The sequence below is a fragment of the Mytilus edulis genome, chromosome 2 (assembly GCF_963676685.1).
Source record: "Mytilus edulis chromosome 2, xbMytEdul2.2, whole genome shotgun sequence".
NCBI classification, from domain to species: domain Eukaryota; kingdom Metazoa; phylum Mollusca; class Bivalvia; order Mytilida; family Mytilidae; genus Mytilus; species Mytilus edulis.
In genome coordinates, this window is record NC_092345.1 from 102599158 (window position 1) to 102626907 (window position 27750).

At 32.8% G+C, this 27750-nt stretch overlaps 1 protein-coding gene across 1 annotated transcript; it reads right to left on the bottom strand.

Annotated features, from left to right (window-relative positions):
- Positions 1 to 600: 600 nt before the first annotated feature.
- Positions 601 to 27434, bottom strand: LOC139513742 (uncharacterized). The gene is made up of 22 exons (XM_071302510.1): positions 27329 to 27434; positions 24058 to 24238; positions 22909 to 23176; positions 22066 to 22252; positions 21322 to 21527; positions 20713 to 20945; positions 19884 to 20037; positions 18723 to 18901; positions 18315 to 18458; positions 16401 to 16569; positions 15424 to 15559; positions 14708 to 14829; positions 13652 to 13791; positions 13164 to 13311; positions 12641 to 12844; positions 10672 to 10875; positions 9150 to 9911; positions 4537 to 4749; positions 3781 to 3876; positions 2538 to 2866; positions 2140 to 2341; positions 601 to 1103 (listed from the first exon to the last, which is right to left on the bottom strand). The coding sequence occupies exons 1-22, from the start codon at positions 27355 to 27357 to the stop codon at positions 829 to 831; spliced, it is 4581 nt and encodes a 1526-aa protein (XP_071158611.1). The 5' UTR covers positions 27358 to 27434; the 3' UTR covers positions 601 to 828.
- Positions 27435 to 27750: the final 316 nt, after the last annotated feature.

The following is a 27750-nucleotide window of genomic DNA, read 5'->3' on the forward strand; positions in this document are numbered from 1 at the left end:
CATATTTATGAAACGTACACGTATGTTGTAAAAAAAACCCGTCATTTTTTGCTGCATATTTATCAAATTTAAAAAAAATGCACTATTTACTCTTTTATGATAATTGGCACACATAATCTTCTTACATAATCAAACCAAATAGCATTTTAAAACAGAGGGCCCATGAATTTGTTTTCAAGTTCTATAAGTTTGAATGATAAAAATCATTTGAAAACTGAATCTTTTCCCGATAAGTCATAGTTTGACGTCGCGAAAAGCAACGTCATTACTTCCCCTGTAACTGTATCGTTTTCCCTTAACAGACTCCAGTATATTGACACTCTTCTAATAAGGATATGCAATTTCTTTTCAATATTCTGTTTTAAAGACCTTTTAGAGTCATCTAGTTTTGTGGTAACGAAACAGAACCCACAAGAGCGGACGGAAATACGAGAGAACAAACAGACGAAACAACGGACATACAGCTGAAATTTTTGTCAGATTCCTTTTGATATTTGTGTGAATGAAAATGTATGAACATAAGATAGATCAAATTGAAGTTGTCTTGTTTACTATGTAACTTTCTTTGAAATTCTCAGCGAAAACTAGTGATTTGCAAAATAAGTAAAGTAAAGAATTTATTCAAGATATATATTAGGTCCATATTCTATATAATTTAGTTTTAAAAAATAAAAAATAAAAAGATGAACTTCACGTATTATCAAAGCGTAAAATTCACCACAAAATAAATATTTAGTTTCAGATATGCGCATTAAAGTATTTTAAAGAAATATTGATTTTGAGGATTTGTATTTTTTTTGTATCATAATGTTAAACTTATGAACCATTTTATAATACAGTGTTTGCATTAAGTGAAGTGTTTTCTCCACTCTCTCCAATTGCCCGGATGTAAAAGAATAATTTGACATCACTGTCATCTTTAAATTTTTCTGGAACTTCCACTTCTATAAAATCATTCAAAGTTTCTTGCCATTGGATAATATCAGCTCCTCCTATAGTTGTTCCTATTGAAATTTCAAAAACCATACGTCCTTGATATGCAAAGCAATCCTTCCAGTTAACCGTAATTTTGTTCTCTTTTCTTGTTACGGAAGCATCAGCACCTAAAAGACGAACACAGTTTAGCTTAAACCATATAGTCATCAAACATTTTTGCACCTGCGATCACCCCCAGTTTTTAGCGGAGTTCGTGTTGCTTATTCTTTAGTTTTCTATGTTGTGTCATGTGTACTATTGTTTGTGCTTGTCTTTTTAATTTTTAACCATGGCGTTGACAGTTTATTTTCGATTTATGAGTTTGACTGTCCTTCTGGTATCTGTTGTCCCACTTTTGTATGCTAGTAGATATCTTTTTAAAGGGACAACTATATGTTAACAAGATATGTCTTTAAGTTATTTATTATTTTCGCCCTCATAAACGTCCATCCAACAACTTCTGTTATTTATATATATAATTTCAAACAAGCGTGCTATAAAAAATTCCAGAAAATAAATAAAGGCAACAGTAGTATACCGCTGTTCGAACCTCATAAATCGATTGAAAAAAAATATCCGGGTTACAAACTAAAACGTAGGAAAACGCATCAAATATAAGAGCAGAACAACGACACAACTGAAACACAACATGAAAATGTAACACGCGCAAAAACGAACTATAATATAACAATGGTCATTTTCCTGACTTGGAACAGGACATTTTAAGAAAACAATGGTGGGTTGAACCTAGTTTTGTGGCATGCCAATCCTCTGCATTTTAATGTTAAATATAACATCAAAATGACAACATTGCACGACTGGACTACAATAAAAATAAATTGGAGAACATAAAAGACAAAGAAACACACGAATAATAGCTAACAGGAGGTACCAGGTTTAAAATTTAATACGCCAGATGTGGGTTTCGTCTTCACAAGACTAACAAGTGACGCTCAGATGAAAAAAGTTCGAAAGCCAAAACAAGTACAAAGTTGAAGAGCACTGAGGACCAAAAGTTCCCAACATTGTGCCTAATACGGCTTGCGTTTTCTGCCTAGGATAAGAACATCCTTATTATTGGAATAATTGATACTTTTACTCATAGAAAAATATCTGGGTTAAAAAGGAAAACACATTACTTTTTTACAAAATTAAACACCTTACCAGTGAGTCCTGGAGCAGAGTTCTGAATGGTCAGGTTCGTTGTTACATCTATACTGCGCAGGTACATAGGGTTAACAGCGTTTACAGTTGTCGTGTACCTATCATCAGACAGTTTTAGTCCAAACAGTGAAAGATATGATATATCTTTGTTAACGTTTATAATAGTGGTCGTTATATCGGTATCCATTCCGTCAAATTTCACCTGCAACAGAACAATATTGTTACCTAAACTTAGCTAACTAAGTATATTTTGTATGATGTCTAACTGACTTAAATGCACATCTCTTTCATTATTAGTTTAATGAACGAATTTTTATTACAGCTTTGTACTTGACTTTCCAAAGAAGGGGATTTAGAGATGTAATCAAATACGATCATCAATAGAACAATATACTTACAATAAACGACATAATTCCAAACGGATCAGAAAATCCCGACCATTTCATTTTAACAGATGTTTTACTGGCTTGGTGACCATTGCCTTGTTGGTATTCAGTTATAGACTGAGACAAAACCTCTAGTTCAGCATTTCGAGCCGACGGAGATTGATCAGATATAACAATTCCATCAGAACAAGCTGTAGTATATAATCCTGCCATATTTCGACAGCGAATGGTAAGGTAGATCTTTTTATTAAAAACTTTGTCTCTGTCCATCGTTGATGTTGCTTTCAACACATCAGCAGTCTTTGTAAATTCGAACACCTCATTTCCAAATTGTTGCAAACCTGGAAAAAGTAATAGCAATATATTATTTATTCTCAATTGGAATTGAAGACCTAGTGTGCTGTGAAAAACTAAAATTTACAGAAAAGAGTAAAAAAAATAAAACATTTTATATCCTAATTCTACGATTCCCACCAGAATCATAAATAAACATAGAAGATATAAGGTTACCTTATTTAAAAACAGAGACTGAAGGGTGGACAGAAAGAAGTGGGAATCGACAAATGGTGCATAGTGTGAGGTCAACTGTAAAAAAAATATATATGATATTAGAGTACTTCAGTTCTTCAAATGTTAAGCTTGGTATCTGTTTTAATAAAATTAACGGTATCAATTTTCTTGCACCAGATGCGCATTTCGACAATACATGTCTCTTCAGTGATGCTCGTGGACAAAATACTTATAATTACAACCACCGGGTCGATGTCATTACTGATGGATCACCACCTACCCACACACCCCTTCCCCACCAACGATATCACCAGACCAGTAGTCCGCTTCTGTATTAATCAAACTGTTGTCAAACTGTTCATTGAATTTCAAATTGGTCGAAAAAAATCAGGATGTGTCTACCCCGGCAAAAGATAACCAAAGGTGAAATTGGCAATAACTTTCAACCTTTGGACCACAATGCTCTTTAACTTTGTACTTTTTTTGCGTCTAAACTTGTTTAATTCGGGCGTCACTGATGAGTCTTGTCTAAGCGGGGTATACTTGATGTTTTAGTTTTATGATAATGGAAACGTTTGACATGATGTTACAGTGCGATGAAAAACAGGTGTTCAATTTGAATTTGGGTTGTGAAATTTACCTGTATGAGTTTGCTGCAATCGGGAATATCTGTAATCACTAGGCAAGCAATTATATCTAGCGATTGATAATGATAGGATATTGCATTAGTATTTAATGTACGTACCAGCAGCCCATTCACAATATTCAATGCCGGATTCCTCATCAACAACATTCCAATTAGCAGATATCGTATGTGAAACCTGTCCATCAATATCGGACCCTATTCAAATAGAAGATCGTTGATATTTATACAAAGTAATAGTTAAGGAAAGTTGTGAAAAATAAAAAAAAGTTAACAGAAATTATTTTAAACCGAACTCACAAAAAAAAATGAAGAATAAATTCTTCTCTTATATTTTTCACCAATATCACATCTTTTTATTTCCAAACATAACAGTTTGTAGTATTGCAATAACAAATATAATAAGGGTTACAATCTCGGATAATCTTTAGTTTTATGAATTATTTCTATTCTGAACGGACTAAGCAGACTTTTTCAATTAAAGCGAACTAAAAAGACACGTATTTTGAAATGAAACGTCTCCAGCAACGTTTCATTATTTGAAAGCTTAGAAAGAAAGAAATGAAAAAAAACCCCTAAATCTTTATATAAAGGACAACCCGATGAAAAACAGCAATCTTTAATAGTGTCCTCAAATAATGAAGAAATACAGATTTACTTCAGAATGTATTGATTTTATCTGACAAAATTTACGTTATCAATTTCTTGTGTTCTCATGCGTTCTTCAAAATACAACTCTCAAAATGAATTTGATTGTGACATGATTTCCCGTCTTTCGTTTGAATCCAAATATTGCTTTACTAATATAAAACGAAAAATCATCAGATCAGAATTACTAGTGAATTGTGTTTTAAATACCTGTGCCATCATTAACGTAAGCTATTTCTGGTGGGGTAAGATCAACTAGGACATCAATGGAGTGTAGTTTTGTTGAGAGTCCCGCAGCATTAACTGCAATCACGGTTACGTATATCGTTGTGGAGTGTACGAGAGTAACGTTGTAGTTAAACCCAAAAGTGTTGACGCCAACGTTAGTAAAACCCTGAATTTCTGTACTCCCCTCTGTATAACCTAGTAAGAAATAATTACACTTTACTCATACGCAATCACAAAACATGCCCTTATCTTTTATTTAATGTTACGTTTTGAGAGCCGATCAAAATAAAAATAACAAATAAAATTAAGCAGGACAAATGCAATAAAAATTGGCAAAAATTGATTTGTACAATAAATTATCGTGTTATAACTATTTCATCTTTGGCGAAATATTCAAGTCCGAATCATTGCATATCTTTATGTGGTGTCAGCTTTACAATAGTAATAATAACATTTTAATTGAAACATGAGAGCTTATAACTATGTTCGACCGAAGTCTGACGTACAGTTGATCTGATATAAAAATACAGTGTTACATATATCTGTAATTTCATGTTTTCTCCCATCATGACAAATCGGAAAAAGTCGCTTATTTAAAGAGTTTAATGGATCGAAATACCTCACGGCTGAAAATTTGCATGAAGATAGAGTAAATATTATACTTTCATTTTAGCCCTGTCGTAGAGTTTTTCCACGGTGCAGTTTTTTGTAAAATCGAGTTAAAGTGTGATTTTCGGACTTTTTTCTTTTTCATTTCCAAATACGTGAACGCTTATAATAAATTCCCGAATGAAGATATCATTAAAAAATTTGGTATCAGATGAAAGAGTGATGTATCAGCTTTTAGTTGACATCAAATTTTAATATCATATAAACACATACATTGAGTGAATTGGATGATTTTCAAATAAATGTAACATTTTTTTCAATCTTACCGTCTGTCAAAGTATATTACATTTCTTATATAGATCACCAATAGTAAATTTTCACACAAAAATGTGGAACAACCAATACTTAAGAAGTTTTGATATATAAAAGTTTGACAGAACATACAAATCGACTTTTTAAAGCATTTTTATAAAACTAATCACATAGCAGTATTACTACTCAATTTTCACCCCAATAAATCATATAACGTTCCCCTTTCCTATTTTACCCTGTCATATGAAATGCAATGCATTTAACATGCATTTTCATTAGTTTTATAAAAAAGAATATATTTTGTATCAATAGTTGTGTCTATGTGCTTGAATAAGTACAGATGAAAAGGTTTAATAACTTTTGAGGTGCTTTTATTCTTGATTTTCGAAAAGACTAATTTTGAACCACATTGGAACAACTCCAAAAAAATTCCGGAAAGTTATTGTCAGTTGTAATTCCATTTAATAAAAACGAGTAAAGCAGCTTAGATCGTGTTATTAAGCCTTTACATGTCAAAGAAAAACACATTTTCATATATTTGGATTAGTGAGGAAAACAAAACATGCTTGTAACGATGAATCAACTTTCGTTAAAACATGCTTCATGACAAATATTACCATGATTACCATGACTAATAAAAAAATGTCTTTTCTGGAGGCAAACGTCATACAAGCTAAGCAATTAAGGCATGTCGAGTCATTTGAGCGTGCCGATATTGTTTTAAATGACGCAAATTATCAGGCAGGTGGTGAGTCTATTCTTCATAAATAACTTTAAGAACAAGCCGCTTCAACATTCAGCATGCATGCTTCAAATTATTAGAGGCATGATGTTGCTTTTCAAATACTAATAGAGTGTCTACATGATGTTATGTTTGCAAAAGAAAGAAAACAACATTTTCGTTGTCGTATAGTTTGCTTGTTACATTTGTTTACATATATTGCATTTTGCGAAAACAGAAATAGTGAAAATCTTTTTACGTTCAAAATTTCAAATTATTTCTATCTTTACAATGTATTCCAAATTCTCTGATAAATATTTTGCCTGGTTAGTAGATGACAATTTTTTTCCAATGGATAAAGATTACAATGCACTCTCATTTGATACTGAACGGAAATGTATACTTTAGCTGAGTGTTCAATATTCCTTAATGCAAAACCAGCACACCCCTGATCAGATACTAGTAGATGGTATTGGAAGTGTCCAAAGTCTTTATGTAAAATGGTACAACAGTTATTGAGATTTGGCCAATGACTGCTTTAAAACCATAATAAAAAAGTATGTGGTATGATTGCCAATTACACAAATCTCTACAAAAGACCAAATATTACACATACATTTAAAACTAAAAGTCACCGTGCGGCCTTCAACATTAAGCAAAGCCCTTACCGCATAGTCAGCAATAAAGGGCCCGAATTGACAAATGTAAAACAATTCAAACGAGAAAAACAACGGCATAATCAATGTACAAAATAATAAACGAACAACAAAAATGTAACAGCAACAAATTACAACAACTGAAAAACAGGCTCCTGAATTGGGACAGCCGCATACAGACTGTGGTGAGGTTAAAGAAGTCAGTAAGCGCCCAACCCTCCCCTTACATCGAACATTGGTGTATATAAAAATGTGGTATGATTGCCAATAGAACAACTCTTCACAAGAGACCACAATGACACAGATATTTACAACTATAAGTTATCGCACGACCTTCAACAATAATCAAATCCCATACCGTATAGTCAGCTGTTAAAGGGGTCAGAGGGACAATAAGGTTTATTTCAAATGGTGGTAGATCCAAACTGTTCTTCAAGTCATTGAATGCAGATCAATTAGAGATTATAAGAAATGTATTTGTGCACCTGAAAATAAATATGGGTTGATAAGATTTGTAGGTACATTGTAACTATGCACTATCGCACTACAATGATTCTGATTTGCAAGAACATGACGAAATATTTCTAGCGGACTCTTTTCAAAATCTATAGAAGTAATTTTCTGCAGGATCTGTAAATTACTTAAGAGACAGATATAAGAATTATTCTGCCGCCTCTTTTTGCCAATGAGCAGATATTGAAAAGTTATTCCAGGGGTTGCAGCATATTAAAATCATGACAGTTATGTTTTATTTCTAATAAGTTATTTTCCTCAGATGTCACACGATGAATTGTGATTTTAGACTTGAGGCGTTTCTTCAACAAAAGCCACAAGGCAGTTTTTCGTGACCTATTCACAACATATGCAACTTTTTAGTTACCCCTGATTTCTGGCACATCAACAGAAGCTCGCGCTCTTACATGATGCGACAAGTCTTCTCTAATCGAAATTGGCAAAGGATAACACTAACAATGGGTCAGGAAAAACATGCGTGCATCAAAATGTATCATTCTAGCTATTTATTATATTCACACATATGTTGCAGTGAAAATCAGTTCACCGCTGATAAAAATGACCCCAGAAGCAATGACCAATCAGTACACTGAACATAGAAAATGATAGTGCGGATGGGGCATCGGTGTACTTGGGACACATTCTTGTTCTTTTCTAGTATTCCGTTACCTTTTTATATTGATGTGCATATTGATATATAGTGTTAGTGTATTAAAATTATACATAGACAGCAACCTTTGAAGTGGTATATCCCTGTGAATCTTTGTTTGTAGTTCACATATATATATTGGGCTTTCAATTCTGCTTTTTATTTTATTGTTCATAGATTTTTTAATTTTAATTTTTAATTTGTAAAAGTTAACCATTATAGGTCAAAGTACGGTCGTCAAAACGGAGCATTGGCTCACACCGAACAGTAAGGGATTCAAAAAATTATCAGTATAAAAGCATTGCAACGGTCTAATCAATATAAAAAACGAGAAACGAGAAACATTTATGAACCACGTGAACAAATGACAACCATGTCTGTCGTTGTTTTATAAAAAAGGGGGACACATCTTTTAAATGTGATATTGGTCTAGTACTGATTTATTTATTAATATAAAAACAAACTTTTGTACTATTGTGTCATGAACATGAAGACTAATTTTTATAGTTCTAACATCGTTTTAAGTTAAAATTATCAGCCAAGAATTTTCATCATTTTTTTCATAACATCATGGACCGGGTGTTACCTTTACAGTTCTTATTTCTCCTCTGTTCTTTATGGCATTTTAAAAAAACTTTCCCAAAAATATCTTTATAGGTGGCCATATACTATTGCATAGCTAAATCTTAATTATGAATATTTTTTGTCGATAACTTCCGTAGATAATGATATTTGTTTCATTTTCTTACATGATCACTAATGTCTGGTAATCAGACATAAATATGACTAGCTATATTTGTGGAGCATTCCTAGCGCATGCTTCCAAAAAAAAAATCTCATCTAACATGAGAGACTATCGAGAAATTGTCCAAAATGTCTAAAATTCTGGATTTTTTAAAATCCACCCCTTTTGACCTTTGACTGCAGTTTTCAAAAATCTGCACCACTTTGACACTCTACGACATGCCTTAATCAAAGGATATTATATTTTTTCTACAAAATAAGACCAAAATTAGCCGTGAGGTATTTCGGTCCTTTAAATTTTCAAATTTACCTGATTTGTCACCGTACTATTGGTGGATATTAGTCGTCCAAAGTATATTTAAAATATGGTACACACATGTTAAATACTTACCAACTGCCCATAAATATTGCACTATTGGACTCTCTGTATCTTCAAATAACCAAGACGCATGGATAGATGACCACTGATGTAATACAACCGTAGTAACATGAACCTTACTACCACTATCCAGAGGAAGAACTTGTTCTATAACTACATCATCTATAAGGATACCAGTGTTTTTATCTAAACTCCCTAAGACAGCTTCAACAATCTCTGCTTTGGCTTTGAAATAAAATGAATGTTTGTGCCAAATCACTCCTGGAGATATAACGCCATGTGTTTGGTCTTTAGTGAAGATAAGAAATATATGTTGATTATCTCCGAAATTGACTACTCCCTCTATGTTTTGAACTGCAGAATCTGATATTGGAGAATGACCAGCCACAAATGTTAATCTATATACTTCCCCTGGTATCAAACCGGATATGTTCTGTTTTATAGTTCCATGCACAAAGCAAAATGATCGTCCATCATAAGCTGTGTATACATCCGATCGGATAACTACTGTACAGTCTTCTTTGTTAACATGCCATGATGTAGGTTTTAAACAAGCATCAGTTGAACAAAGCAGCTTGGATGAAATGTTTGAAAAATCAAGAAAACACCCATTTGTCTCTTCAAAGGATGGATTTTGTACTAGATTGTTCGATGAATGGTTGAATGAAATAGGTACAGGAGGTGATGTATCTATGGTAACTCCACTTGATACTATGATAGGTGACATGTGACCAACACTGTCGACTGCATATACTTTACTGTACACAGTATGACCTAAATAAGTTAATATTTGACAGTATATTATCAATTAGTAGGGAATAATGCTTTACTAAATAAACGGCACTTAAAATTTGCCGATTTTAACCAATGTATGGAATATTGCTGTCCATTTCTTTGGTAAGATTTTTTCATTTTTTCTTTATTTATTTTTTAGTAATGTTAAGAATAAAACAAAAAGAAAAATAATTCCCTTTCTTGAAATGCTTTGTATTAGTAATTTCGTAAATTTTACGGACGCCATCACGAGTTGGTTGACCGTTATGGAATATCTCCGATAGAGATGATATCGGATATGTTCAACATGTCGTAACTACAATCCCGTTCCCTTTTCACGAATGTAACCTACCGAATTAGACTTTTAACCTTTATTTGTGACATTTTTACCTATTGTGTCTGTTTGTATTGTTCACGCATCATTGTCAATGTTATTAAAATTGATGCGACTGTCGTAAAGGTGAGAGATTTAGCGCTATAAAACCAGGTTCAATCTACCATTCTCTACATTTGAAAATGCCTGTACCAAGTCAGACATATGTCAGTTGTTGTCCATTCATTTGATTTTTTTTTTGTCATTTGAATTTGCCATGTGATTAGGGACTTTCCGATTGAATTTTCCTCGGAGTTCAGTATTTTTGTGATGTTACTTTTTCAAAATTCAACAACAATACAACAATTGAGTGGTACCAATTACTTATGTACTGGACACATTAGATTGTTAACAATAATAAGTTTAAAAACAAATATATGTATCTACCATTTTCAATTTCAGTTGTCAGTTGTTTAGACACATATGTATGCATTCCAACATTTTTCCATGATAGTACGTTGCAATGATCATCTGATTGTTTTGTTCCAACACACCAATGGTATTTGCTTAATCCACTTTCTGTATCAAGGAAGCCATGCCAGTTACCAGACACAATTTCAGACTTGTTTTGGTAAGCGTTGTCATGTAGACCTGTCAACAAATAATATAGTTACTTATAGGCCAAGTGAACATATTTAAATGATTTGATCACAGCTTAAAAAATATAATTGTCAAAACGATAATAACTAGAGGCTCTAAAGACCCTGTGTCACTCACCTTGGTAAATTTGCTTATTAAACAAAGGACATAGATGGATTCATGACAAAAGTTTGTTTTCGTGACGGTGATGTGTTTGTAGATCTTATTTTACTGAAAATTCTTGCTGCTTACAATTATCTCTATCTATAATGAACTTGGCCCAGTTACAGAGGAAAATATTTTGTAAAAATTTACAAAAATTTACAGTTTATGAAAGTTGTTAAAAGTTGACTATAAAGGGTAATAATTTCTTAAGGGATCAATTGACAATTTTGGTCATGTTGACTTATTTGTAGGTCTTACTTTGGTTGTTTACAGTTTATTTCTATCTAAAATAATATTGGAGACAAAAGCTGCCAAAAAAAATTCTTAAAATTCAGGGGTAGCAACCCAACAACGGGCTGCCTGATTGGTCTGAAAATTTCAGATACATCTTGACCTAATGAACAATATTATCCTCGTCAGATTTTCTCTAAATGCTTTGGTTTCAGAGATATGAGCCAAAAACTGCATTTTACAATTTGTATTATTTTTTGCAATGTCGGTCATCTTTGTTCGCGGGCGGGGTCATCGGACAAACTTTTTAAACATGATACCCTAATGACGATTGCGGACAAGTTTGGATAGATTTGTCCTAGCAATTTCAGAGGAAAAGATTTTGTAAAAGATTACAAAAACTTACGATTTTGTTTTAAAAATTGAGTATAAAGGGCAATAACTCCTTAAGGGGTCATCTGACCATTTGGGTCAAAGGACTTATTTGTAGATTTTACTTTGCTGAACATTATTGCTGTTTACAGTATATCGGACTACTAACACAAAGGTTTCTGGTTCGATTCCCGTTCGGGATGAAAATTTCAGGAACTCAATTTTCGGCTCTCCCTTGACACAATTTGCGAGTATGGTCTTGGGGAAACGATGATAGTCCGTCGGAAAGACACGATAAATGGCTGACCCGTGTTAAGAGAGAGCCATATCTCTTTTACGTTAAAGACACCCTTGTAGATTTCGAAAAATAGTAGTCTAATGCCGCAACAAGGCAGCACTCGCACCCGAAAAGTGGAAAGGGATTAATATAAGTTGTAAAACTTGTTTCCCAATCCACTATGAATAAATATGTTTAAACTACAGTATATCTCTATCTATAATAATATTCAAGATAATAACCAAAAACAACAAAAAATCCTTAAAATTACCAATTCAGGGGCAGCAACCCAACAACAGGTTGTTCGTTTCGTCTAAAAATTTCAGGGCAGATATATCTTCACCTGATACATCGTGTCATATTTGCTCTAAATGCTTTTGTTTCAGAGATAAAAGCCAAAATCTACATTTTACCACTATGTTCTTTTTTTTAGCCAAGGACTAGAAACATTTCTGCTGTCACAAATTATGATTGTGTTACAGTTCTTAAAGTCAAAAGTTATAAGATTTTCGTGTTATAGATCCAACATATCAAATGCAGCTTATCTGATCCTTAACATCGATATTGCCACGCATTGGATTTCAATGACACAAAAAATAGGAACCAAGGAGAATGAAGAGTTCAGTAAACATAGATTAAAATTAGCACCAATATCCTCTTGCAGACTTTTCAGTAAGGATGTAGATGATAAATTAAATTATTACTTTGTATTAACCCCAATATATATCATACCTATCCCATCATACACTAGACCGGTTACAGGTGCAGCCATGTCTACTGTTATCCCATCAGATGATACTGTAGTTCTTAGTCCAGACAAAGTAGACACAACAATATTGCTGTAGTAACGTACTCCCGGTTTCATCATTAATCGACTTATATTGAAGCCAAATGAAGACAATGGTATATTTACATCCACAATATGCAGGTCACTTCCTGTAGAAATGAATAACAAATAAAAAATTAACAAAATATTTTCCTGCAGTATACCATGAAATCATTATCAATTTTCTGTATATGGTGTACGTTGGTCGTATAAACATAGTTAGCATCGAAATGGTAAGAGAAATAGTACTGAATAAAGTTTTTACAACGGGTTTACTTCATTGCTGACTAAAACAACATGTAATTTGCAAAATGTACATACTTCTATCCTAACTGAACGCGAATGGAATGCACTGTTTCGAGAGTTATAATAAATTAAATGTATAAAGGTACCATTGAATTCAAAATAACATTTCATATATAAAATTACCTCCGGGAAAACTGCTGAGATAAAGATTAAACTGTTCAATGCTATTCGGAATTGAGAGAAATACGTTTTCCCAGGAAACCGTAAATAGTGTCCCTGCTTTGATAAAATCTACATCATTCTTCCAAAATCCTGGTACTTTCTCCACAACCTAAAAGATATATGTCTTATCTAAATTTTCCATTCTGTGTTGCTTATTTAAACTGTCTTGAATAATTAATTCTATCTCATTATTAGTTTTTTTTTAATCATTATTACATAAAACTATGATTTCTTAATGAAAGAAATGTCCATACAATGTACATAGGTAATATGAAATTAAATAATTTAACGTGTTATCATTCGTCGACCTAATCAAACTGTATTGCATTCATGTAATAATAAATTTAATGAGTAAGGAATGATCAATTTGAGATCATTACAAATTAATCAATATTAGTTAAAATTTCTGTTTAACCTTTTTGACAATAAATAAGCAAATAATCACTTACTGCTGCTCCTTGGAGGTCATTTACTGGAACTTGTTTTGATAACACAGTAATTCCTGGAGACTTGAATATTGCATATGTGTTTTTATCATACCAGACCCGAACAAATACTGAGTAGGATACTGTTTCTTTTAGATTTTTGCCTGCAATAACGCTTAAATTCTTATATCTTTAAACAAGACTGACAGCTTTAAGTCCCTACACTATCTTTTACTATAATAATAATTCAAACCATACACCATATTGTTATCAATTGAAAACAAGAGTGTGTCCACAGTACACGGATGCCCCGTCCGCACTATCGTTTTCTATGTTCAGTGGACCGTGAAAATGGGGTAAAATCTCTAATAAAAATTAGAAAGATCATGTCATAAGGAACATGTGTAATAAGTTTCTCAAGTTGATTGGACCTCAACTTCATCAAAAACTACTTCGATTAAAAACTTTAATCTTGAGCGGGACTACTGACAAATAGACGGACAGACGGACGCACAGACCAGAAAACATAATGCCCATAAAAGGGACATGAAAAGAATTACAAACAATTGATAAACAATATAATACAATATCAAAGAATGTTTACTAATAGTGGAAATCAGTCAAAATGTCCCGAACCTTCTTTCATAAAATCATGCCATCAAACTTTTGGTAATTTTAGAAAGAATTAAGTATAAATAAATGTTTTATTTCTATTAAATAGGGTATAAGGAAACGTAGATTATTAATACATGCAGTCAATTGCCAATTAAAGCATTTAACAGAGACTTTTCAATTTAAGACTCAAACAACATAAAAAAGAAGACATTATTTGTATATTTCAATAGATCCTTGATTCAGAAGCCGCGTTAAAAGCCATTCTATTGCAAAGTCACATTCTCTCTAAATGTTGCTGTATTTAAGGAACAGAAACGTCTATTTTCAAATGATTCTTGTTTATTTGATAATTTGTACAGAAGTTTGTTCAATAACCAACCGAATAAAGGATGAACACACTCTTTGCGATAGTTCCTTTTATGTTTTGTTTATCTTAACGTTGTAGTAAAATATATTTGATTATACCTCTTGGTAGAGAGTAAACAGCTTCCATACTACGTCCAACATGATGCCATACGGGATCAGTAAAGCTATTGATAACACCTTCTGGAATTTCCATTGAAGCTAAACCAACACTCCATTCATACCTAAATATTCATGGAGATTTTCTTAAGTTGCTAATCTGATGTTTTACAAGAATGTCATATATAGTTCTCAAAGGTACCAGGCTTATAATTTGATACGCGCGTTTCGTCTACATAAAGTATAAAGCTTAAGAGCTTTGAGGTCCCCAAAAAGTTGTGCCAAATGCGGCTTAGGTGATCTAAGCCTACGATAAAAAAATCCTTAGTATTTCGAATAATTTCATACTTTTGCGAACATTTAATTTAATAAAAAAAAATACCATATCATTGCTATGCATGTCAACACCGAAGTTCTGACTACAATACTGGTGATACATGAAATATATCTTCATTTCAAAATAGCATCGACTATATCAAAAGGCTATATTTTGATCTCTATAGATATCTGTTTATACGTTACCAGAATTATATTTTGATTATATCATTTTATCATGGTTAACTACATGTTGATAAAAAAAAATAATATTCATAAGTATACATCAACTTGTAACCTGAAATTAGATTTAAAACCACACAAATTATCAAGAATTTATATTATTTCTTTTTTAACTTTAATCCGCATCTTATTTACTAATGTGGCTTGTATATCAATCTTACCACTGTGGTTGTAATCCTTGATTTTTAGATATTTTCCATTTAGCAGCAAGATTGGTATTACTTGGTGTAAACTTGGTCTGTGTAGTCGATGTTAAATCAGTTATATCAACCACTTCTAGCAGAGTGTTAGTGTTAACTGATAAGAAAGTATATAACATAAAGCTCAACACAAACAATTAGAAAATATTTTTTCGTTGTTCAGATTTATACAAAAAAGTCTACAAAATGTCCGATGCATATATGAACAGCGGTATATTACTGTCACTTTTATTTACATTATGTATTGAACATCAAATGTATAGCATAAGGCAAAACAAAATATCAAATGTAATCACTTATAATAAGCAATCCCACTAACATGTTTAATTACACATTAAACATGTTAGTGGGATTGCTTATTATAAGTGATTACAGGTTTGTTTTTCGTTCATTTTTTTTATATAAATAAGGCCGTTAGTTCTCTCGTTTGAATTGTTTAACATCGTCATTTAGCTGACTATGCGTTATGGACGTTGCTCAATGTTGAAGGCCGTACGGGGACCTATAGTTGTTAGTTTCTGTGTCATTTCGGTCTCTTGTGGACAGATGTCTCATTGGCAACCATACACCATCTTCTTTTTTTAAAAGCATTGAAGAGTTAATAATCTTCACAAGGTTTTTATTGCTCAATATTTGTTGTGGTTTTGGATACCTTTTTCGTGTTTAAAATAAAACAAATATGAATTTAAACAGTACATATAAGAATACTATTACATACAATATCATACAAAAAATAAGTGAATGTGCAAAGTAGGATTTTGTTCTAATTGTTTGAAAGAAAAAAATACAACTGATCTGATGTCTCAACTGGTAATCTTTTCCAATTTAACTAAACAATGTAGAGATTTAGAAGTTACATGATCTATGTTATGCTATATGTTTTGTCTTTATTTATATATCAGATTGAGTATTGTTCTATAGTAACAGAATATGTTTACCTTTTGATATATCATTACATGCGTCTCCGTTTAATGCACAGTGGGAGTTTCTCGGAGAACAGACACAATGTCCAATGCATGAATGCGCCGAACATCGCCTGATTAGATCTAAAAACCCGCCTGGTATTAACTGAAACTGACTGTGAATCATTCTACTCCATAAACCAACCTATGAAATACATTTTAAAAGGAATCAATATGTTTTTATTGCTCAACATTTAAACAAGTCTTAAACGATGACCAACACAATCTCAGAATGAGACAATGTGAAAATGCACAAGAGTGCACACACTGAAATGTCTCGCCTTCTTTACTAATCGTTGATATTATGTTGATAGTCTTAAGTATAAAGCTTTAACAACTGCCACATAAACTTAACATAAACCAAGATAGCTAAACAAAGACAAATGAACCATGAAAATGAGATCAAGGTCAGATGAACCATGCCAGGCAGACATGTACAGCTAACAATGCTTCCATACAATAAATATAGTTGACCTATTACTTATAGTTTAAGAAAAACAGACCAAAACACAAAAACTTAACACTGTGCAATGAACCGTGAAATTGAGGTTATGGTCAAATAAAACCTGCGGGACTTACATATAGATCATAAAATATTTCCATACACCAAATACATGTATAGTTGACCTTTGGCATATAATATTAGATAAAAAGACCAAAACTCAAAAACTTAACTTTGACCACTGAACCATGAAAATGAGGTCAAGGTCAGATGACATCTGCCCGCTAGACATGTACACCTTACAATCATTCCATACAACAAATATAGTAGACTTATTGCACAAAGTATGGGAAAAATAGACCAAAACACAAAAACTTAACTATAACCACTGAACCATGAAAATGAGGTCAAGGTCAGATGACACCTGCCAGTTGGACATGTACACCTAACAGTCCTTCCATACACCGAATATACTAGCCCTATTGCTTATAGTATCTGAGATATGGACTTGACCACCAAAACTTAACCTTGTTCACTGATCCATGAAATGAGGTCATGGTCAAGTGAAAACTGTCTGACGGGCATGAGGACCTTGCAAGGTACGCACATACCAAATATAGTTATCCTATTATTTACAATAAGAGAGGATTCAACATTACAAAAATTCTTAACTTTTTTTTCAAGTGGTCACTGAACCATGAAAATGAGGTCAAGGACATTGGACATGTGACTGACAGAAACTCCGTAACATGAGGCATCTATATACAAAGTATGAAGCATCCAGGTCTTCCACCTTCTAAAATATACAGCTTTTAAGGAGTTAGCTAACGCCGCTGCCGGATCACTATCCCTATGTCGAGCTTTCTGCAACAAAAGTTGCATGCTCGACAATAATAAAAACTATGTTTGTACGCTAAATGTTCGCATTTTCTGCACCAGAAAAATCAGTTAAACTCTAATCAAAATAAGTCAAAGGTATTACAATTTTGTAACTGAAAAAGCACTAAAGTAAAAGAAATAACTGTAAAAATTGAGACGATTTTTCATTTATGTTCAATTAAATTACTAAAATGGCGTATCGATGAAATTGCTTGTTTAGCATTTGACTGGTATAACCCCAGAAACAAAACGTACACCGTGTTTCGTATCGACCAAATGGAGGTAAAGATTGATTTTTTTATTATTTTTAAGAATGGAGCAAAAAGTGAATTAAATAAACATAAGAAAATACATATACAATCGTGTTAAATACTTTAATCAATACAAACTATTTCGAATACTTATTTTTCATTTAACTAAATCTCAGACATGTATGTAATGTATTTGCATTGCCATTTTTACATTTAGTAAGTTTACTAATTGTGACTTGGATTGAGAGTTGTCTTATTGGCACTCATACCACATCTTCTTTTGTCTAAGTATCTTATATAAACGTAATTTTCTTGTACCTGGTTTACAGCCCAAACGCTAACAAAAATATCCGCAAAGTTTGTAAGTTTTTGCGTTGGAACCGTGAAGTACTGTAGTGGACCTTCATCTTTATACTGAATACCAGATGCATTATGTGTAAACATAATCGGAGTTCCTGGTACCTGAAATAATTTTATTCTTATATTAAAGTACACATCTACTGTTAATAGGGCAGAATTGTTTTTTGATCATTCTTTTACCTGCTTTGTTTGTCAACATAATAAAAGTCTATTGGCATTATTTGGATATCCACTTGCCGTCTGTTTTACACTTTGATAATTTCTTTTATACAAAGTGTATCAAACACTTATTTATGATCCCTTGTTAAAAAAGGAATATTTTAGTTTTATCATGATTCAAATAGTAAACATTGTCATACTGCATACCTTGTTTAAATCATTGGCCATAAATTCACTGCCAACAGAAACATGGTAACTACCTATTTCTGAGTGGATATCCGAAAACCCTAGCCACGACATATTAAGTCTGTAATCAGACCAAGTCATCCAGTCAGCCGTGTGTCGCTCTAATTCAGCTGCATGGTAGGTACTAATAGCAAACATGCCTATAAAACAGTATGTTTTTATTAGTAACAAATATTAAATCAATAAATAAATGATAAAAATAATAGTACCAGTTTAACTGCATTAATCACATTTTGACAATCAATGAACATGTATATATCTTCTTTTGTGCAATTTTGATATATATTTGTTGTAGTATTGTCACTGGTCACTGAAATGCTGAAAAGGGAGGGGGTATCATATACAGGTACATGCAAATGCTGATACGTAAAACACGTTTGATGGCGATCGCTCCACCTAGAACAATGGTCTAACAGTTTAATATAAGCACACACTGTAAAGATCAGTTAAAAAGGATAAATTTCCTGTTTACAAAACTTTGAATTTTTCGAAAAACTAAGGATTTTCTCATCCCAGGCATAGATTACCTTAGCCGTTTTTGGCACAACTTTTTGGAATTTTGGATCCTCAATGCTCTTCAACTTTGTACTTGTTTGGCTTTAATATTTTGATATGATGAGTCTTATGTAGACGAAACGCGCGTCTGGCGTACTAAATTATAATCCTGGTACCTTTGATAACTATTGACTCATCAGATAGACACAAACAGAAACACAACTAATTACACAAAAGACCGATCTACAAAGACTTACATTTACTGAAAGCTAGTTGTTCACACCTAATAACATATAAAAAAGTCTTCTTTTAAGGACTAAAATACCAATTAATTCACATATAATGAATTTATTTTAAGAACTTCAATCAGTTTATGACGTCCTTAAAATAAATTCATTATATGTGAATTGAAAAAAATCTTCTTTTTTATTACAACAATCGACTGGAATACATTTAACTTTTGTATTCGGTATCAAAGTTGAATCAAATAAATTGAAATGTTTACTCAATGATGCAGTGGTTGATCTACTAAGCAATACAATACATCATATAATTAATATAAAATGACAATAGTTATAACAAGACACATAATAGAATCATTTAAACACATAGCTCTCTTTTACATACCAGCTACTGGTGGCGATGTATCTACCAATATATTGTCCGAATCTGTTTCAACACATATTTTTGCACCATTGCATACAATGAGTTTAATAATATATATGCCACCATCATGCAGTTCTAAACCAGTCAATGTATATTCAGTTGTAATACCATTCAACTGAAATAAGTTTAAGAATACACAATGCGTTTTGAGTTCATTGCTTATTCAGTATGACTGACTGTCATTTAGCCATACAACTGGTTCATTAATTCTCCAATTTTATTTGTATACATATCTATCAATTAAAGATATATTTCATGAACATAAAAAGTAATATGCATGCATAACTCGCAATGTCTTGGTAAATATTATCATCATAAGGAAGGTTAAACATTTGTTAATTTCGCAGCACACACAGTTCTTCTTGTGTCTTCAGGTTCCAGAAACATGTTTCTTGCGATTGGGTGTATAGGAACATGTTATTGTTCAAACAGTTATGACAGTGAAAATGTTAGAGTCTGGATTTCTTTCGTTTGTTATATTATTATCATGTATGAGGAGCGTTTGCATTAGGAGCACATTGCTTTTATTTTTTATTGAATCCGTATATATAAATATGCATGGTCATAAGATAATCATATCAAAGTGTCCAATTTTGCGATTGTTTTGTATAAATTCACATAATTGTATATAAAACGTTACATTGTTTTCCTTTTTGGTGTTTACTATTGGTGGTTTGTCTTCAGATTAAAAAAGTTACTATCCAATGTGTCATTAATATTTAATGCAACATTGGGATTTACTAGTTCTTTTTTTTTCAATTCAAAGTGAAAGTTTAATAAAGTTGTTAACCTGAGTTGATGTCATGTTGAATTCCCCACCAATATGGGTACCCATTGACAAATACTGTCGTTCAATAAATGATTGCTCATCTTCTACGTTCCATTTTATTCTCAATGTTGACCGAACTTGTACAGAACCATCTATTGCTGATCCTAGATCGTGTGACAGAGATGGACGTTGTATAATCACTGGACCTGACAAGTCTATCTGGAAACCATTTGAAGTTGCTTCGGAAAACAGTCCTGCAGATAAGCAACGACAACTTTATGAAAAAGAGGCACTAACTATTGAAACCCAAACCCAAACTGGCATCTATACTTCAAGACCATCATGTTTTATTTGTGTTCTTGGTATCTTCAAATGATCTTTTTTTAGAAAAGGACGGGACTGTTTTTGACTGTTACATTTGACATAATATATAAAATAAGAAGATGTATGATTGCCAATGAGACAACTCTCCACCATAAACTATGTAACCCTTGTTTATCAACTTTCTTTTCAGACACTTGTCATGTCAGGTTTTATATATTCTGAATTCATCAGCAAGATTTTTAATTCCGAACAAGGAGAGAAACTCTCTATCATAAATTACAACAATGTACACATACTATTTCTTACCGACTTTGTTATATGCTCTGATAGTTATATAAATTCTTTTTTCCAAGGGCAATTGAATGTCCGTCATAAGAAATATGTCTGTTAGTGGTAACTTTGTTGGTGTGATGATATCGCTTGTACCAGGACTTGACCCAGCTCTGACTACAAAATGATCTATACCAGATTGAGCATCTGTGAAGCCAAACCATTTTGCACTTATAACATTCCTGTAAAACATACTACTGAAATAACATTGTGTTTAAATGCATTCTGTTTAGATAATTGATTTATAAAGCTCTCTCCATCGTTACCAGTTTTGACAAACTGAAACACACGTTAACATATTCTGTTTTTGATTTGAAAGTGTTGTTTACTCATTGAAATGGCGAATCGGAACTGACTGAAAATGAAATCTTAAAAAATTTTCAATTTCAAAAACTCAAGACAAGCCTTTAGTGCCTCTTTATTTCATGCTACATAATTGAACGGTAATATATGTTTTCGTATTTACAAAAACTGATTTTCATTCTAAGAATACATATGAAGATGAATAACATATCATTATAATAAAATGCTATTGGAAGACAGCATTCGAGTATTTAGAAAACTTTTAAAACTTAAAACAATGTTTTCAAAACTTTCGTCGTAAATTGAAATAACAAATGAGGTATTCGTTCTTGTTTATTTTCTGTAGATGCCTATTAAGCATAACTGCTCTTTAAACCAAATTCAGACCCTAATCCTAAAAGAAGTAGCGTTACCAACCGGACTGATTGATATTCTATATCATCGTCTGTTGTTCCATCCTGTACTATTCCAACTGTAGGAGGACTATTGTCAATAACGACACCATCTGACGTCACAGATGAACATAAATTAGCTGTATTACATGCAGTTACAGTTGAAAAATAAGTTTCCCCGGATATAAGATGGATATATGATAACGTGAATTCTACAAGTAAAACAGAACAGTACCCTATAAGAAACAGAATTAACATGCAATAGACTAGGAATGATAAGATTTACTTTGTATACGTTATCGTTTAAGTTTTTAAATCATAAGTTCCTATAAAGCTTAAATTCCGATAACTGAAAAATTTCAGTAAATATTGAGACATTGTCTTGTATTGTGTGACAAAGAAACATTCGTATCATCGTTTTCGTAACAGCAGACAGACGGGGATGGCACATCTGTAATCAGTCCTCTAAAATTTCTTGAAAATTGTTCTAGACTAGACTAGAAGGATTAAGAACTTGACGAACTAGTCTATTGTTAGTGGTGATTTATATCATGGCTTTATAAAAATGCCTTATAAGTAATAGGATCAATATATAAAAAGGAAAATAACAAACATACTGAAGTCTGAGGAAGATTTAAAACGGAAAGTCCATAATCCAATGGCAAAAAAAAAACAACCTCAAACACGTCAAACGAATCGATAACTACTGTAATGTTCCTGACTTGGTACAGGCATTTTCTTATGTAGAAAAAATGTGAATTAAACCTGGTTTTATAAATTGTACATCATGCCAACATAAAACAAAATATCAGAATCTTTGAAAAAACGCTTGATATAAATGATAAGTTTAATATCTTGTATAGTATACCACTATGAGCTCCAATATACTGTTGCTCCATTACATTGCTACATCCAGAACACGTTCCTATGTGTACAAAGAAGTTCTTGATGACTTTGTGGGGATCATGAAAACCTTCCCAGTGTACGCTAATTGAAGATATATCTGTTTGATAATCAATATCTGAGGGACTGGTATTTTTAATGCCGTCGTAAACGTGTCCAGATACAGGAGCTGACATATCAAATATGTACGCCCAAGAGGACGCTATAGTCATCAAACCAGCTTTATTGAAACTCTAAAATATAACAAACTTTAGTATAAATAACAATTATAGCGGTGTTATAATTCCAACATAGAATAAGGTTCTTATATGTCTTCAAAAAAAGCTATTTTTGAACGACCCTGGCAACTTTTGATAAAAGTAGCCCATTATGAAATCGCCAATATTTTAAAAGTAAGGTAATTTCGTAAATAAAAGTGGACGCTTTCAAACGTGAAATAATCGGCCTTTTCAGATCTTTTCTTTGCTTCAAATATTTAACAACTGTCTTTCCAATTTGTCTTAAAGTCCACGTCAAACGCAAATATCTTATCATATATAAAACTTGTCAAACTTTTTATGCACGTTAAGTTTGTCCCATTGTTATTACCGGATTGATTGATTGGTTGATTGATAATTTTTTTTTTGCATTTCACGACACTTGACTATTTTGCAGCGATCATTTGTTTTGTAGAGAAAGCTAGATTGCCCGGAGAGAATCACCAACATCTTGACAGAAAAACTGGCAATTTTAGTCAATGAAGTTTGAAGTCGAATGTACATACCACGTGTGGGGTTTGAACTACTAACGTCAGTGTTGGCAGGCTAGAGATACAGCAGGTTAACTACTAAGACCACTGTGTCACAGTATAATGATGTTTAATTTAAAGTAGATTAGGCTGACCCTTTTGTTAGCTGTTTTGAGTCCTCTTTGTAACATCGTTTTTTTTTTAAAATATTGTGTTATTTGTTGTTCCATATCAAAATATGTTCTAATCTAATTTCGAAATATAGTTATGTTTTTTTTTCACACAAAGTAATAGGTCTCACTATTATCCAATTTTATAATGTTTTCTTGCGAATGGTAGCGCCACTAGAAATACTTCATACGAAACCTATAAATAATGAACACGTACCTTTACAGATATAAAATAAGAATGACCATTATCAAGTTCAATCGTGCTGTCTTCTGCAGATGATGCACAATCTTGTGAAGAAAAGTAAAATGAAATGACATCATCCTGTCCAGCTGTTGACCCAACACCCCATTCATAGTAATCTATTCCACTTTCAGGATCCTCAAATACACCAGTCCAACTATACAAGGAGAAGTTATTTAACCAATGATTTTTCAAAATCAAAACTGTCAAGGTTTTTACAGTGAAAATATTTCGTTCTAGTATAATTTTCATAAAAAGAATCGGAATATACGAAGGAGACATTCAAAACTTGTGAGTCGGGAAAACTGACAATTGAAACTAGAGGCTCTAAAGAGCCTGTGTCGCTCACCTTGGTCTATGTGAATATTAAACAAAGGAAGCAGATGGTTTCATGACAAAATTGTGTTTTGGTGATGGTGATGTGTTTGTACATCTTACTTTACTGAACATTCTTGCTGCTTACAATTATCACTATCTATAATGAATTGGCCTAGTAGTTTCTGTGGAAAATATTAGTAAAAATTTACAAATTTTATGAAAATTGTTTAAAATTGACTATAAAGGACAATAACTCCTTAGGGGGTCAATTGACCATTTTGGTCATGTTGACTTATTTGTAAATCTTACTTTGCTGAACATTATTGCTGTTTACAGTTTATCTCTTTCTATAATAATACTTAAGATAATAACCAAAAACAGCAAAATTTCCTTAAAATTACCAATTCAGGGGCAGCAACCCAACAACAGGTTCTCTGATACTTCTGAAAATTTCAGGGCAGATAGATGTTGACCTGACAAACAATTTAAACCTGTCAGATTTGCTCTAAATGCTTTGGTTTTTGAGTTATAAGCCAAAAACTGCATTTTACCCCTATGTTCTATTTTTAGCCATGGCGGCCATCTTGGTTGGTTTGGCGGGTCACGCCACACATTTTTTAAACTAGATACCCCAAAGATGATTATGGCCAAGTTTGGATTAATTTGGCCCAGCAGTTTCAGAGGAGAAGATTTTTGTAAAAGATCTATAAAATTTACGAAAAATGGTTAAAAATTGACTTTAAAGGGCAATAACTCCTAAAGGGGTCAACTGACCATTTTGGTCATGTTGATTTATTTGTAAATCTTACTTTGCTGAACATTAATGCTGTTTACGGTTTATCTCTATCTATAATAATATTCAAGATAATAACCAAAAACAGCAAAATTTCCCTAAAATTACCAATTCAGGGGCAGCAACCCAACAACGGGTTGTCCGATTCATCTGAAAATTTCAGGGCAAATAGATCTTGACCTGATAAACAATTTTACTGCTGACAGATTTGCTTTATATGCTTTTGTTTTTGAGTTATAAGCCAAAAACTGCATTTTACCCCTATGTTCTATTTTTAGCCATGGCAGCCATCTTGGTAGGTTTGGCGGGTCACGCCACACATTTTTTAAACTAGATACCCCAATGATGATTGTGGCCAAGTTTGGATTAATTTGGCCCAGCAGTTTCAGAGGAGAAGATTTTTGTAAAAGATCTATAAAATTTACGAAAAATGGTTAAAAATTGACTTTAAAGGGCAATAACTCCTAAAGGGGTCATCTGACCATTTTGGTCATGTTGACTTATTTGTAAATCTTACTTTGCTGAACATTATTGCTGTTTACAGTTTATCTCTATCTATAATAATATTCAAGATAATTACCAAAAACAACAAAATTTCCCTAAAATTACCAATTCAGGGGCAGCAACCCAACAACGGGTTGTCCGATTTATCTGAAAATATCAGGGCAGATACATTTTGACCTGATAAATAATTTTACCCCCTGTCAGATTTGCTCTAAATGCTTTGGTTTTTGAGTTATAAGCCAAAAACTGCATTTTACCCCTATGTTCTATTTTTAGCCATGGCGGCCATCTTGGTTGGTTTGGCGGGTCACGCCACACATTTTTTAAACTAGATACCCCAATAATGATTGTGGCCAAGTTTGGTTTAATTTGGCCCAGTAGTTTCAGAGGAGAAGATTTTTGTAAAAGTTAACGACGACGACGACGACGGACGACGGACGCCGGACGCCAAGTGATGAGAAAAGCTTACTTGGCCCTTCGGGCCAGGTGAGCTAAAAAGACGATATAATAGACAAGTTTATATTTCATACAAAACTCAAGACTGAGCAACACGTACCCCAGCTAAATTTTTTAACAATATCAGTTACTTCAGCCGGGTTTAGAAATCCTGCTCAATTAGTTACATTGTCAATGATAAGTACATATTCAGAAATAAGTCTCACGTACAATGTAGTGATGCAAAAATTTGGGGAAAATAACGGATTGTGGGTTACCGTTTTTTACCATTTGGAACTCTCAATACATGAAGCTTCATTAAAGGGTTTAATCCTCTATCGAGAAAATCATTACAGGGAATGCAAGCCCTGAAATGTCGTATAAGATACTCTGTATACAAGTACTTATGAAATGTTGCTACTTTGAAATTTATAGGACACTACTGAGAAGCTGATATTATCCCTTTTGTCGTAAAGATTTGTTCTCAACCGACCCAAATTATCAATTTCATAGCTGTATTCATTGTATTACTTATTTTAAGTTCAATGTTATAAATATGTTTAACAAAGTCACCAAATTTTGAATTATTTAATGAAAGGACAGCATTGATATAGGAGAACGAGAATTCAAAAATAAAGTTGTCGCCTGTTCATAACTTCAGAGAAGCCCGTTTTGACGAAAGCGAAGATATAATTCTTTTTTTGTTATATTGAAAAGTATGAAGCTTTCTGTTCAGGTGAATGTATTTCAATTTACTACAATTTTGATTAATATTAGAAAAGAAATGTGACAAAGAGAAGCGCCATATACCATAAAGATTCGAATCCAAAAAGTTCCAAGTATTTTATGTCAAAAACAAGCTGACACCGTCATTGAAGATAAAAAAAGTAAACAACGAAAAGACAATTAAACAACATAGACTACTAACGATAGCAACACGACCCCCACCAAATACCGGGGGTTATCACATGTGCTCCAGAATTTCAAGCAGTTCCTGCTTCAAATGTGGCACTTGTCGTCATACTAATGAAATTACAAACCTTGTTACCTTGTAAAAATCATAACATGGTAGGTCACATTCGAGGAAAAGATAACTTAACAGGCATTTATCTCACTTGCATTTGTCATATGTCTCCCGTCAACTGTTATTTTACCAGTAGTGTCAGGTGGTGTTATATCCACTGTTATAGGACTTACCAGGCATTTATCTCACTTGCATTTGTCATATGTCTCCCGTCAACTGTTATAGATTTACCAGTAGTGTCAGGTGGTGTTATATCCACTGTTATAGGACTTACCAGGCATTTATCTCACTTGCATATGTCATATGTCTCCCGTTAACTGTTATTTTACCAGTAGTGTCAGGTGGTGTTATATCCACTGTTATCGGACTTACCAGGCATTAATCTCACTTGCATTTGTCATATGTCTCCCGTCAACTGTTATAATTTTACCAGTAGTGTCAGGTGGTGTTATATCCACTGTTATAGGACTTACCAGGCATTTATCTCACTTGCATTTGTCATATGTCTCCCGTCAACTGTTATAGATTTACCAGTAGTGTCAGGTGGTGTTATATCCACTGTTATAGGACTTACCAGGCATTTATCTCACTTGCA